Source organism: Diadema setosum, chromosome 15, assembly GCF_964275005.1.
Source record: "Diadema setosum chromosome 15, eeDiaSeto1, whole genome shotgun sequence".
Lineage (NCBI taxonomy): Eukaryota > Metazoa > Echinodermata > Echinoidea > Diadematoida > Diadematidae > Diadema > Diadema setosum.
In genome coordinates, this window is record NC_092699.1 from 36,806,194 (window position 1) to 36,821,784 (window position 15,591).

Here is a 15,591-nt window from a genome sequence, read left to right on the forward strand (position 1 = left end):
GCCTTTCATACTGTTTGTGGGAGGGGCTAGCTTGACTTTGGGGTTTTCATGGGAGGGGCTTTTGGGTTTTTGTTTTGTTTGTTTTTTTGTTACTGCTGGGAGGAGCTTGCATGGCTTTCATACATTGGTGGGAGGGACTAGTGAGGTTTCAACCATGAGCTTTCCTGTCTGTCATTGATTGTGGGAGGGGCTAGATTGGTTCTAGATGCCAGTGGGAGGAGTTAATATGGTACCCTTTCTTTTGGGGAGGGATTAGCTGAACTCTCATTGTTAGTGGGAGGAGCTCCCGTAGCTTATGTTAATGAGAGGGGCCTCCCTGACTGCGATTGATGTAGTAAACTTTGAGAAACGGAAGATCGGTAATCTATTCCTTTCTAGTATTAAGGAGTTGTGTCCATAATAAAGACATCTTTGTGGCATATTATCCAATGTAGAATGGTTTAAAAGCTTGGTAGTTGCCTTTTCTAGCCTAAAATAGGGTGAGATAACAAGAGCAAGAACACTTTGTAACAGTCAAATATATTTGTCCCATTTATGAATCGCGTTGATTCAAAGTGTGGCATATGCATGTGTAATAGTGCTCCCAGGAAAGCGTTTTTGCATTATAGCTTGCACTACTTCAGTAACTTACCATATATTCCATAAATTGCACACACCTTCTATTTCACTTCATTTTTATATTATTACAGATCAGGTATACATTATTCACAGAGAGTAACAGCAACATAACAACAACAACAATGAAACTCCTCTGTAGCTATATGTGTACTCTCTCCACAAAACAAATTTCCTTCATTCTTATGTTCAAGAAAACCTGCATGCATACTTGTACCTTTTGATACGGATGGGAAGATAATTTTTGCCATCTCAGGTACTGCATTTTTCATTGAGACTGGATATTTCATGATCTTAGTGGAGACATAAAAGTTATGCAGTTACTCTCGGTGGTTCAAGTAGACTACTATAAAACATAAAAAATAAAAATATCTGAAAATGATAGTGGAGTCCCGGTTTTCAGGCAAAACAGCTGTGAACAGATATCGAGCAAAAGAAACAGAACTCACGTGCCGACTTTCCCCATATTTTCCAGGCTTGCGATCTCTTCCTGAAGAATCGCAGCGCTGCCATCAAGCAGTCCCTGAGGCAGCTGCGTATAGAGGGCGCCACAAGCCTGTACGTCACCAAGCTGTGCCACGTCTTCTTCAACCACATCATCGAGACGGGCAAGGAGTTCCGGTTCACTTTCTCCCAAAATCAGGGATGCTACTCAGGTACGGTATCACTGGCACTTTGCAGTTCATATGTACTAGTGTTTGGTATCTCACCTTCATTCCTACCTTTTCTCTCACTTTCTATGCTTTGAGGTTCCATTCTACAGTATGTCCCAAAAAAAAATTATAATCCGATTTTCGCATTGATAACTTGCAATATGATCCTGTCTAAATGCTACTTCAGGGTTCGAAAATGTGACATCTTAGCTCTATTTTGCAGAAAACTCCATTCAATTTGGTTAAGTGGTCACAGAGAAATGTGGATCGTTGTAAAGCATGTCATGGATCTGATTCTTCCAAGTTTAGCACTTGGATGCTCTTGGAACTGCATATTAATTTGAGAAAACAGTGGACAGAACTTGGAGGGAAGGGATTCCTGACATACTCTACAAAACTCAACATTTTTCTTCGACCACTGAAGCATATCCAATGGCATTTCCTGTAAGGTGTGGGCAGTAAGTTATACAGTAGTTTCATACCCTGAAATAAGTATTTGGATTGATTCACTATTTTTAAAGTTATCATTGCGGAGGGTCCCGTTGTAATTTTTTTTAGGACATACGGTATATGAATAGTTGTTTGAAGCCCGATTGAAGTGGTTATTGAATCATGAAGGGAACATTATATTCATTGCATTTTTTTTCTTAAAATCCAAAGTGTGAAAGAAATGATATAGACCATGTGCAAGGGTAAAGTTACAACTTGAAAAAGATTGAATGCAAAATGTATAATGTATATGCCATATATTCAGCTAGCATAATTTTTTTTTTTTTTTACGAATGGAGAGTTCCTGATAATTCTATGAGTGGATAGATTTGTGATTGTGGAGTACATTACTTACTGTAAAAGTGGAAATTTTCGCAGTGTGGAAATTTTCACGCATTTAGCGCGACCAAAAACCAGCGCAAAAATAAAAACGTGCGAATATTTTTGCATGCCATAGGTTCTACTAATAAATGTCTTTATTCCGCGGAATTAAAAACAAGCGAAATTCATCTCACCCAGTCGAGCACAAAAATAACCACTTTTACAATAGTTGGGATCAGATTTGATATTTGTGTGTGTTGCTGAATTTGCGAATAGCACCTGACTGGCAAAATTTGTGAAAATGAAAAAACTTGCAAATTATACGACAGAAGCAGTATATAATCCTCATTTATCTCAAGTGGAATATACAATCATTTTGTCATTGTTGATTTCCATCACCAACATCACCTCCCTCCCCCCCCCCCCCCTCCCTTCACCTCTGTCCACCATACAGCCTTCGTAGTGTGGGCGAAGGCAGAGCTCCGTAGCTTCGTCAACCTGTTCTCGCGGCAGGCTCTGGCCAAACAGACGGCGCTCTCGACAGTGGCGGAGTGTGTGTGCATCGCCCGGACCTCCTGCGCCCTTCTCTCCTCCATCGGACTAGACCTCCTCTTCGCCCTCAACGGCCTGACACTGAAAGGCATCCGGGAAGTCCTAATCTACAACAAGGAGCAATTCATCGAAGCCTCGCGGCATCGAAATGTGGTATGTACCCAAGACCAGTTACTCTGAAAACATATCAGTACCTTTTAGTAAGCGGATGGAACACGTTACACCACCGGCGACTCCTGGACCAATGTTCACTTTTTTACAAAATCCACTATGGAGTGGTAAGCCTACCAATGCCCTCAGCAGTTACCCTTGCAACCTACCATGCAAGGAAAGATCATGAGCTCAAGTTCAACATACCCAAGACAACCATTGATGCATTCAAGGTACTCATTCTTTCCAAGGACAATTTGGATCTGGAACCGCCTACCTAGTCAAGTTGTGCATGCCACCACACTAACGACATTCAGAGAAGCTCCTTTCCCATGTATTACAACCTTGCAGCCTTCTTCTGGATCACTCATCCTTTAAAAGGAGGATGCATTCAGACTTTACTCGCACAGCGCACACTTTTATTGTAACTAGAGATCATCACCGTGGCACCTCCCAATGGCACACATGTGTAGTTTCATCCCAGTATAGCTTCTTGGAGCTGCGAGAGGGATTACAGTATCAAGTATCAAGTATTAATCTTATGGGATATGGCAATAGCCACCTGAATAACGATAATCATGAAGTACTAGGACAGCTTGCAAGAGCTAGGAGAAAAATAACCGACACTTAATGCTTTTTATTAAAATATTGGGCCACTAAACCATCTGGTATTACAACAGTTTCATCTTCACACAGCAAATGCGTAAATGAGAAAATTGAGTGCTGTTTTTTCATGTGATCATCTCCAGGAGGAGCGGTGGTATCCACTCAACCTGAAGAATCCCAACGCAGCCAACAATCTAGTCAAGGACATGCAGCAGCTTGGATTTGACAAGTTCAGCCAACTGGTGTATGGTAAGATCTCTTCTTGTGTGGTTATCAGCCAGTCTTTATATCACAGAACATTGAAGATTCCTTGAGCAGTCACATAAAAGAGAAGAGTCATTATCATTATTATTAGAATGATGATTGTATTTCATTATTAAAACTATCTTGCTGTACACACTACACCTCCGAAACCATGATTTGAATATGAATTCTCCAAGGTGGTTGGAAGGCCATGTAAGTTCTGCCTTCCAAATCACGTTTTAGAAGTCGAGCTATAGACAGGAGAATCCGTAATGTGATCCGAGTGATTTTATTTCACTTGAATTCATCTCAAAAGTAAAATTCGAACTTTTGATTGCAATCTATATGATCTTGATTCTAGTCTGGGTACTTTCAACCTGCAAATCATAATTGAGAAATTCTTTCTTTAGAATTACCATTCAAATGACAAATTTTTCTCATAAGTCTTTAGTCTTATAAGTCCCTCATAGTGTTTGCACCATGCTAAGTTTGCTTCTTAATGCAGCACACTGTAGTTACCAGGGGTGGTATTCTGAAAATCTTCCCAAGTTTCTTCTAAGTCAGAAAGTGCCTGGGAAAGACAGAATTGGTATTCTAAAATTTCTTCCTAGGAACTTCTTAATGCAAATTAGACCATCCTTATCCCCGCCCACTTCTTTTATTAAGCCAATTAGAAATGTCTTATCTTAAGGATCAAACCAATGACAGTCGCATATTATAGTGATGTAGGGTCAAATACTTGTGTGCGCAGCATGTCCCCTTCCTCATGCCCATTTCGTGCATCAAAGTACATGTTGCGCTCAGTGAATGACAAGCGGGCCTATCACGATGTTTTGCAGCTTGCTATTCTTAACAACGTACTTAGGACAGGGGTGGGGCTTTCCTAAATATCTTCCTAAAATTCTTTCTAAAGTGCATTCTAGAATACCAACTTCTTTCTAAGTCAGAAATTTGCATATCTCATCCTCATTTGCATAACTTCCAAAGTTTCTGCCTAAGTTTAGGATAAAAAGTTAGGAAGATACTTAGGAAGAAACTTGATTCGGAAGATTTTCAGAATACCACCTAGGAAAAAATCCTGACTTAGGAAGAAATTTCTTCCTACGAAGGATTTTAGAATACCACCCATGGTCTTCAGGACATACAGATCACACTTCTTACTCTGATATTTTATGGTCTCCATGACTGCCAGAGTGCTCTTTGTTTGAGAGTGGTACGTTCATTAAGCTGAGAGTAAAGCTCTGAAATGTGATTAAAGGGATGGTGCAGTATTGGTGGAGATGAGAATTAGGCTTTTAACTTTTTGCAAGATACTAAGAAAACACTTATGATATAGTACAGAGCATACCATTTTAAGAGGAATTCAAAGTTTATATGATGAAAATCGGGTTTGGAATGACTGACACATCCAAAAACAAAGTAAAACAAAGCGATCGTAACAAAGTGTGGGTCCCACACTTTATTAGAATCGCTCTCTTTGGGATATCTCAGCCATTTCAAAACCAATTTTCATCAAATAAACGTTGAATTCCTCATAGAATTAAATGCTCTTTTATGTTTTCATATGAGGTTTCTCATTATCTCACCTAAAGATGTTAGAAACCTGAAATTAGGTCTCAACCAAAACTATACATCCCTTTAAAGCATTTTAGCAGGAGACATTATCTGTGACTTGTAGAGTGGAATGTGGAGTCAATTGTCTTGTGACATTATGTAAAGCAGACAAATCAAAACTTTCCTACAAATCCTTTCCTCATAGAAACTACTTCCAGAGATATGATCTAACTGAACAAGGCACTGCAAGGAAGCATGGACTTTTATATCCCTTCCTGCGAATGCCACCAGAGGCATTGTTTTCTTTTTCATATGGCAGGGTAGTAGCCATTTGATTCAAAGGCTATTGCATTTAAAGCAATATTTTAATGTAAGCCTTTCCTGCAAAGATTAAATGTCTTCATTGAGAATGAAATTTGAAAGGGGAAACAAGGCAATATTTTGGCTTTTCATGGTTTAACTCATTATCTGTCTGAATTTTCTACATAATATTTGACTTTGGGAGACCAGTCTTTCCCAATTTTGGACTCGTGTGGAGGTACCGGTAAAAAGGATGCTATTCCCAACTGAACATTTTTCAGGGTTGCCAGTTTTCAGGCAAAAGCCTGAATTCAGACCCTTGCAGTTGCAAAGTTCAGGCTTATTCATGTGCAAGTGAACTTCATGTAGATCTACACTGTATTTCAGGCCTCCTCTTTCATTCTAACTGGCATCCCTGATTTTAAGAGAGTTTTGTAGCAGCTATATTTAGCATGAATGGCTGAAGTAATGTTACTGTTTAAATTCTTACTGATGTGTTTGTGGGAATACCGCTGCTTTATGAGGATTACTCAACTAATATTGTATGGTATTGATTACTGAATCCTAGAATAATGTGCCACATGACATGGAGATGATTAGATTCTGGCAATTTTCATTCCTTAATTTGATAGGTAGTGAAAAGATTTATGATATCTCATGTGCTCTCTTACATGTTTTTGTATATTTTCATTTTTAAACCAACAGACAGCTGTTTTGTGAGTCTAGCCAGCAGCACTGTCGCATTCACGAAAGTTGTCCTGGCATTCATGAAGGACGCCCTTAGACTCTATCTCCCAGAGGTTTGTTTGCAGCACTTGTCGTACAGTCGGCCTGTCACATGCAACCTTATTCAGACATAGAGAAAGTGGGGCAACAAATGTTAAAATATCATAGGCAAATATATTACAGATTTTCTCTTCCATGGCATTGTACCAGAGTTAAAGATAATAAAAAGTTCTGGTACCTCAAAAGTTTCCCTGAATTTCCTTGTCTTAGTTTGTGTTTCAGGTTAAAGTACCTTTCATATAACTAACACTGTGAGACTTACTCGCCCCAAAGTGCTCTCTTGTCTTAGTAATCATGCAATTAACTGCGACCAGCAGCCCCATACGCATAGCGACCAGCAGCCCCATATGCATAGCGTAATCGGGCTTCGCATTGTAGCATTCAGGATCATGACAGATTTAGTATCGCGGGTACATGTCAAGTTAAAATCCCAAAATTTCTTCAATTTGAAGACTTACCAATTAAGTTGAAGTATTGAAAACAGGCTTAGGGCAACGTTTGGTTCTGCCAATCGTCCCATTCTGTTCGAATTGATGACTGAATGTGACTCGGTTGAGAGGACCTTGGGAGAACTACGTACACTGAATACTACAGCCAGTGCATGAGAACACATCACTGTGTCACAAAATTGCCTAGAGCACCCCTCTCACTGTAGTGGATCAGTCCAGGGCTGTGCACTGGAGTGTGCACTGGAGTGTGTACTGTACTGTAGTCATAGGTCATGTGTTAAAGTACACGGGTCATGAGTGTGTGTGTGCCTGACCCAGTGTCAGGTCAGTATAAAGTTTAGTGATGTGCACTTATCTTGGCAGTCAGTTAGTTGGTGATGAGTTTGTCCGGGGATTGCAGTGCGTGGGGTGAAGACTGAATCTTGCCACAGTGGTGTTTTTTGGCTGTAATGCTCTGTTTACTGTACTTCTCTCTTGCTATGCTCTGTACTTGAATCAACCTACACTGAAGCTATTGGAGTTGATCCTCCGTGATTAAACACATCGGAACGGTATGTACCCTGACTGTTGACTCATTTTGTGATGTCTTGGTCTGCATAATAAGTGCATGTAGTGGGTGCTCATTGTTGGTGGTTGCTCTGATGAGCGAGGGTGTGACTGTGAGGTGACCATGAATGAGTGAGCGATGAGCTGAGGTGCCTGCCAGCCATATACTTTGGCGAGTATCCCGATTGAGTTGGTGAAAATACTCAGTAATAACAAAGAGGCAAATTTGTTACAAATGGTGGCAGCGGTGGGACGTGGCCGGCATTTGAGTCGCTCTCACTCATGAGTCTATCCTCGCAATAACAGCGTGTATATTTCAACTCAGATATGAAGCAATAGTTGCTCAGAGGTGATGTTGAAACATAATTTTCAACTCAGATATGAAGCACTAGAACTAGTTGCTCAGAAGTGAAGTTGAAACGTAATTGAAAGCCTTCAATCAATGCATGTCATGATGTGATACAGGCTGTATAACAATGAGTTGCACTACGGTATAGTGAAGCAGGTGCTCTGAATTGATGCACCCAGAAATAGCTCAGACACTGAATGCTATACAAAATTCACAAGCAAGTGTGACCAGTAAGCATGTACCTGACAAGTACACGTAAAGCATAGCATATGCTCGTGTCGGTGAGTTAGCGTTGCTCATGAGTTAGTAATAGTGTTGCTCATGAGTTAGTAATAGTGTTGCTCATGTGTTAATGTTGCTCATGAGTTATGAGTTAATAGTATGCTCGTGAGTATAACCTGTTCGTGAGTTGAACTTGCTCGCAAATTCGTTCGTGAGTGCACCATGCTCGTAGGCCTATGTGAGTCTTGAGCATGCACTGAATATGTTGTAGTACTTCAGGTGGTACTCAGTAATTCAAAGGGAATGGTAGCCTGTATTGTGTTATATCTGCAGAAATATCAGATCAGTTTACTGATACACATATAGATGAAAAACAATGGCTCAATGAGGATGAACACATGAGAGAGTGTTGTTTGCGTTGAGTCTGGAAATAAGACCATGACAAATTCAGAGAACTGTGATAAGCTCAGACACTGATGCATTTCATCATGATTTATGGCTGTTTCCGCATGTAATAGTTTCTGACGAATTTTCTCAAAATTTTGACGATCTGCTGGTTTTGGGTTGAAATAAAGACTGACTCTGCAAACAACGAAAATGGAAAGTCCTGAAGAAAGGGTACTGGAGGTAGAGAGAGAGATTGCGAAACTGAGAGAGGCACTTAGCCGTTCTAGGATGGACAAGGAACTACTCGAGTGGGAAATGGCTCAAGTAGAAGATCCAAGAATGGAACGACAGGAGGATGCTAGTAACTCTCAGGCAAATCTCTGCACAAGAGAAACTCCAACTCGAGCAAAGGAATTTCCACAGAAATTTCGTGAAGTTGATTCTGAAATTAGATTCAAGTTGCCTCAGCGTAAACAGGTGAATGAGACAGGCTACATGTCGATGGAACCACCAACCCAGACACCAATAAATCAGGGACCAAATTTTGCAACACACCCAAGGCCGAGCATGACATTTGGCATGTCGACACCGATAGTGGCAAACACCGTGAATGCAGGGCCCTTGATTCCAGAAAACAGGAACATGCTAGCTACCAATACAGCAGAACACATCCCAATGCAGAGACAGAGCAACCAACCATCTCCAGTGGGTTATGGGCAAACACGTGGAAACCATGTCAGTGATGTCGGCGTACCTCTACCCCACACACCATACCCAGGAGCGCATCAGAGACCATTACTAGTACCAGATAGATACAATGGTGAATCATCATGGAACGAGTACAAGCAGCACTTTGAGGCTTGTATCGAAGTTAACGGCTGGAATGACTTCCAAGCAGCAACATTTCTGACAGCAAGTCTTCAAGGAAGGGCACTAAGAGCCATCAGCACTGTAGGAGTAGGAGTGAAAAATTCCTACAGTGAGCTAAGACGAGTCCTCTCTCAGCGATTTGGCCCTAGTCAGCAAGCTGAAAATTACTTAGCAGAATTGCGCCATCGCAGGCAGAGCCCGAGAGAGTCTCTACAGGAATTGGGCCAAGCTATACATGAGCTGGCAAGCAAGGCATACCCAGACATTCCTCCAGCATCAAGGGACAGACTCGAGAGGAACCACTTCATTGATGCGATCGAAAGCCAGTCTATCCGTGAAGGAATCCACAGGGCTCGTCCTTCATCATTAGACGAAGCAATCTGTGCTGCTTTAGAGACAGACAACTTTGAGAAAATCGAGCTCCAAAGGAGAAACGAGCGTTTACAGAGTAGACCACTGAAGTACACTCGTACGTTGGATCATGAAGATGAACAACGAATGCAGAACATAGAAAAACTCCTCAAACAACATGCACATCAGATGGAGGCATTGACAAATGCCCTCGTGCAAAACAAGAAGGAGCAAGCCTACCAGGAGAAGAAGGCACAATCTCATGCAAATACTACAACACAGGAAAAAGAAACCCGGAAGTGCTTTCGTTGTGGTAACCCAAACCATCTCATTCGTGACTGCCCCGTACCAAAGAAGAATCCACAAAAGAAGGAAAACGACTCCCAGCCGACCGAAGGGTCCGCGGGAAGGCTGTGAAGCAAACTGGACCTAAAGAAGACATGGACAGTACTAGTACTCAGTCATTAGAAACTAACAGGGTATACACAATACCTAATTTCTCAACAGAAGCAAAACAAGGCCTCTACATCACAGGGAAAATTCGGTCAATAAACTGCTGTTTCCTGATCGATACTGGATCTACTGACACAATCATTAGTGCCAGCACTTACCACAACATAGATAAGGAACGAAGACCTATACTGGATACAACAAGTGTTGCAATAAAGCAAGTAGATGGTACACCTCTCTCAGTGCTTGGATCAGCACTAGTCGAGATACAAATAGGGAAAACCATGCGTCTTGTGAGGGCAATATTTGCCGATATCAAGTGTGAAGGGATCCTCGGAATGGATTTTCTTCTGCCAACCGGTGGAAGCTTGGATTTTGGGAGAATGAGTCTCAACCTGAATGGGGAACACCTGAAATGCACCAATTCAAATGGGCAATCTTTTGTAGGAAGAGTTATTGCCACCAATGACATGAAAGTACCACCAGGACATGAAGCAATAATCTGTGGCCGGATAGCAAACCGACATAAGGAGATGATGGGGCCAGCCCTCATAGAACCTACAGAAGGGGGCGGAGAATTAGCATCCACAGGATTAGTGTTAGGTAGGACACTAGTGCATGCTGAAGCAGATGTCATACCAGTCCGAGTACTTAATCCAGGACACAGTGAGCTGACTGTTAAGGAGGGAACCACGTTAGGAACAATAGCCTCTGCACAAGTTGAAGAAACAGGAGTTAACACAAACTCAAAGCCTGAACAAAATCTCCCTGAGCATATGCAAGATCTGTTTGAGAGAAGTAAAGAAAACCTGGAGCCCCAATACCATGAACAACTACGACAATGTCTGACAGAGTTTGCAGACGTTTTCTCCAAATCTAGCTCTGACATTGGCTGCACAAACATCGTAGAACATTCCATCAATACAGGAAATGCAAGACCAATCAAGCAACGAGCGAGGAGGCATCCTGTTATTAATCAAAAGGAGATAGACAGTCAAGTAAAGGACTTAGAGGAAAGGGGTGTTATCGAACCCTCTGATAGTCCATGGGCCTCAAATGTCGTGCTTGTGAGAAAGAAGGACGGTTCTCAACGATTGTGCATTGACTACAGAGACTTAAATGCAGTCACCATCAAGGACGCCTACCCCGTACCTCGCATTGATGAGACATTGGATGCTCTAGAGTCAGCCAAATGGTTTTCAACTTTAGACCTGTCATCAGGATATTGGCAGGTGGCGCTTGACAAGGCAGCACAAGAGAAGTCCACGTTCGTAGTGCGCAATGGCCTATACAAATGGAAAGTGATGCCATTTGGTTTAACCAACGCGCCGGCGACATTTGAACGCCTCATGGAGAAGGTGATGAGGGGACTTCAATGGGATATCCTCCTGATCTACTTGGATGACATAATTGTTTTCGGAAGAACAGTGGAAGAGGAAATCGAGCGTCTACGAATTTGCTTCGCAAGACTGCGAGACGCAAACCTCAAGCTCAAGTCGAGCAAGTGCAACCTCTTTCAAACGTCTGTCCTCTATCTTGGGCATGTAGTCTCTTCCGAAGGTGTGTCGACAGATCCAGACAAAGTGAAAGCCATCGATGAATGGCCCAGACCTCAGTGCAAGAAGGAAGTGAGGAGTTTCCTCGGCCTCACTTCTTACTACAGACGATTTGTAAGAGGATTTGCTGGAATTGCTGCTCCCCTCCATGCACTGACAGGAAAATCCGCTAAGTTTCAGTGGAATGACGCCTGTGAAACAGCCTTCCTGGAATTGAAACAGAGGATGAAGAGTGCACCCATACTGACGTACCCAACAAAGGAGGACAACTTTGTGCTGGATACAGATGCCAGCTCGGAAGCCATTGGAGCTGTGTTGTCGCAGGTTCAGGATGGAGAGGAACGGGTGCTTGCCTACTTCAGCCGGAAGCTTAGTAAGGCAGAGAGGAATTACTGCGTCACCCGACAGGAGCTGCTTGCAGTAATAGCATCATTGAAACATTTCCGGCAATACCTGTATGGCAGGAACGTTAAAGTCCGGACAGACCATGCGTCCATACGCTGGTTGGTACACTTCAAAAATCCTGAAGGGCAGATGGCACGATGGCTTGAACAGTTGTCCGAATACCAAATCAAGATTGAACACAGACCAGGTCGCAAACATGCAAATGCAGATGGGCTATCACGCATGCAGTGTAAACAGTGTGGAAGGAAGGTAGAAGAGGTAGATACTGAAGTCCTGACTACGTCCCAAGTCACCTCTCCAAAAGATGACACAGATGGAAACGTCAGAGGTATTACTTCACAGCCTGCCTTAGCACTGTCAGACATACGAGACGCCCAACTAGCAGATGAAGACTTCAGATGGATGATGAGCAGGAAAGAAAACAATGATCCGAGACCAGAGTGGAGTTCAGTAGCTCAAAAATCATCAGCAGTAAAGACGTATTGGGCTCAATGGGATCAAATTGAGACCCATGAAGGTGTCCTTTTCCGACGGTGGGAGTCGGATGATGGGAGGTTGGTAAGGAGACAAATACTCTTACCTGAGAAACTCCGCAAAGATGTAGTTGCAGAGATTCATGGGAATCCCTTAGGTGGACACCTTGGCTCCCGCAAAACGCTTGCGAAAGTAAAGGCAAGGTTTTACTGGAGCGGATTGACAGCTGATGTGAGGTCCTTTATAAGGACGTGTTCTCTGTGTCAGAGAAGGAAATCGCCTCCAAGGAAACGGCAAGCACCATTACAACAAAGTCGTGTTGGAGCACCCCTGGAACGGGTTGCGATAGACTTAATGGGGCCCTTGTCAAAGACTGATTCAGGGAATCAGTGGATTTTGGTGATAGGTGACTATCATACAAAATGGATGGAGGCTTATGCTCTCCCGGATGCCAAGGCAGTGACAGTGGCTAAGAAACTTGTTGATGAGTTTATCTGCCGGTTTGGCATTCCTCTGGAACTTCACTCGGACCAGGGCTCAAACTTTGAATCCCAAGTATTCTCAGAAGTCTGCACCCTCCTCAAGATTCATAAAACCCGGACTACACCCTACAACCCCAAATCTGATGGTTTGGTAGAACGCTTTAACAGAACCCTAATAAACATCGTCGCTATGCTGCTCCATGAAACCGAAGGACAGAAAAATTGGGATGAGCACCTCGCTTTCGCTACTAGTGCATATCGGGCAACGCCCCAGGAGTCTACAGGAGAAACTCCAAATATGATGATGCTCGGGAGAGAGACGAGGATGCCTATTGACCTGACAACTTCATCACTAGACGACGAAGAAATTGTCGCTGATGACTATGCCCAACAATTAAGGAGAAAGATTAGGGATGCCCACAAACGAGCCAAGGAATGCTTGGAGAAGAGTGCGGTCAGGCAGAAAACGGCCTATGATCGGAAGTCGCAAGATCACCAGCTCCAAGTAGGCGATATTGTGTGGCTACATGACCCATCCAAGAAGAAAGGAGTCTCCCCGAAGCTGCAGCTACGCTGGACAGGACCATACCTTGTAGTGGATAAACTATCTGACGTAACGATGCGCATCCAACTCAGTCCTCGCGCTAAACCCAAGGTCGTCCATGTAGATAGACTCAAACCATGCCATGGGGAAGGCATATCACAACAGAAATGGGAATGGAGGAGACCATCCAATCCTCAGGTGGATGAGGTAAATGAGGATGTCAGTGAGAGTTGTACAACTGACATAGATAAAGAGCCACCTCAGCATGAGTCATGGGAAAAGCCAGGGGATAGGGACGAAGTTAATGTTGTTAATGTCAACAACAATGCAGACAACACTCCTCAAGATGAAAATCATGAGCCATCGGTTACTGAACATAAAACACAAAGTAGCCCACAATGTGGGAGGGAAACGGTAATGAGTGGAAATAATGATGGGTACACACGTGTCAGGAATTCACGGTACCCGATGCGTAATCGACGACGTCCAAAGTACTTAGAGGATTACTGTCCTTAATAAAATGATATTATTATGCCCCCCCCCCCCCAGATTTCACAATGGCTGATCGCGAAGAAAGAGCCTGCAGACGCTGTGGGAAAACCTTCACCACAATTGGAGAACTGAACTCCCACCTGAGGGATGTACATCACATCTACCGGGGACACATTTACAGATGCAGGGACTGTGATTATACAACGCATCGGTCGTACAACCTCAGACGCCATACTGACCTTGTTCATCATAGAAGAGATCGGAGGACCGTCCGACGCAGGGAAGGAAGGCTGTCCCCGTCACCGGATAAATCCCCTCTGCCCGAAACCAAAGCCCCCACCACCATGCTCCTGCCTGGTACTTCGTCAGCACCCTGCCATTCCCATGGGCCAACTCCCGAACCACCAAGAGGGGAGATCCCGTCTTCCCAAGGGACTGCCCCTGCCAGCCCTGCGATCTCCCTTGCCCCATCATCGAATCCGGAGTTCGGAACAACGCCCACATCTCGCCCCAGTGGAAAGCCACTAGCTTTCCTACTACAAAGCTTGAATAACCAGTCGGCTAGCGGCAGCGACACAGATGAGGAAGATACACCCCCCACCCCGATTGCGCCTACCACCCTTCTTGCAAGTGCGGTTGAGAAGAAGACCATCCGGTATTATTACGATGGACGCATCATCCGACAGTTTGATTCGACAATAACTTACACTGTAAAGGTCCCTAAGGACTGGGATAACAGTGTGGAGTGTAATCACGCTTTGTCGAAAAAGTAATGGTTAATGCATGGTTTTGTTCGTATGTATGCATGTATCTATGTTTTATGACCGTTTATTTCTTTTCTGAACCTGTTTCTAACCTTACCTATTCTCCTCTTCTCTCTCTCTCTCTCTCTCTCCCCATCTCTTCCTCTCTCCCTCTCTGTATCTTTTCTGTTACAGGTTATATGCATTGATAAAGTTGATATGTTGTAAGTATTGTAAATATGGTACACCAGTATTCAAAAACAATTCTGTTTTGTTAAGTAATGCTGTTGTTACGCCTTGTGTTGACACATGGTAAAGGAAAACTTTACGAAAAGTTCGGTTTGTGTGAGTTCTCTTTGCAGTAACAAAGAAATAGTTTGCCGATCATATAAATTTGTGTTCACATCTACGAAGCACACAGATCGAATGGAAATGATAGATGTAACTGCCTTAGTATTTTTGTGTTCACGCTAAAGTATACATGTGTTTTTATACAGACTTTCACTCTCTTCTAACTATGTGTTCATGTATAGTGTACACATAAAGGTACATTTTTTTTTGTCTATTGTGTATAAAGCTTATCCCATAGCAGGTTTGCCAAAGGAGAAGTATGGCTGACATGTATATGAACAGGTGTATTAAAAAAAAAAAAAATTAGTTTATAATTATGTTACATGTATGTTTTAAGAGAAACAAAGGGAACCTGATTTAAACTTAACCTTTTTACATGCCAGGTGTATGTTTATTATGTTTAAGTCTGTTTGTTGATAACATTGTTGGAGAATCTTGTCAGCACTTTCTGAAAGTGTACTTGATTTTATGGTACTTTGTGATTTTTGTCTTAAGTTCGTTGTTGTTGGACTTCGGAAAGATTTGTGTACATACCGTGTAAACATCTTGTTTTCTAGTGAGTACTAGAAGATTGAAAGTATTCATGTTATGTCTTAACTTACCCTTCTCTACTTTCCTTCTCTATCGCCTGTCACTTTTGCTTTTTCCTTT

General features: G+C 42.7%; 1 protein-coding gene across 1 annotated transcript in view; it reads left to right on the forward strand.

Moving 5' to 3' along the window:
* The window catches only part of LOC140238775 (exocyst complex component 8-like), a 36,470-nt gene that overhangs the window by 15,184 nt on the left and 5,695 nt on the right, over positions 1 to 15,591 (forward strand). Inside the window, exons 12-15 of the mRNA XM_072318673.1 lie at positions 1,091 to 1,271; positions 2,533 to 2,783; positions 3,530 to 3,635; positions 6,189 to 6,283. Coding sequence (XP_072174774.1) covers positions 1,091 to 1,271; positions 2,533 to 2,783; positions 3,530 to 3,635; positions 6,189 to 6,283 — 633 coding nt within the window. The remainder of the gene's footprint in view (positions 1 to 1,090; positions 1,272 to 2,532; positions 2,784 to 3,529; positions 3,636 to 6,188; positions 6,284 to 15,591) is intronic.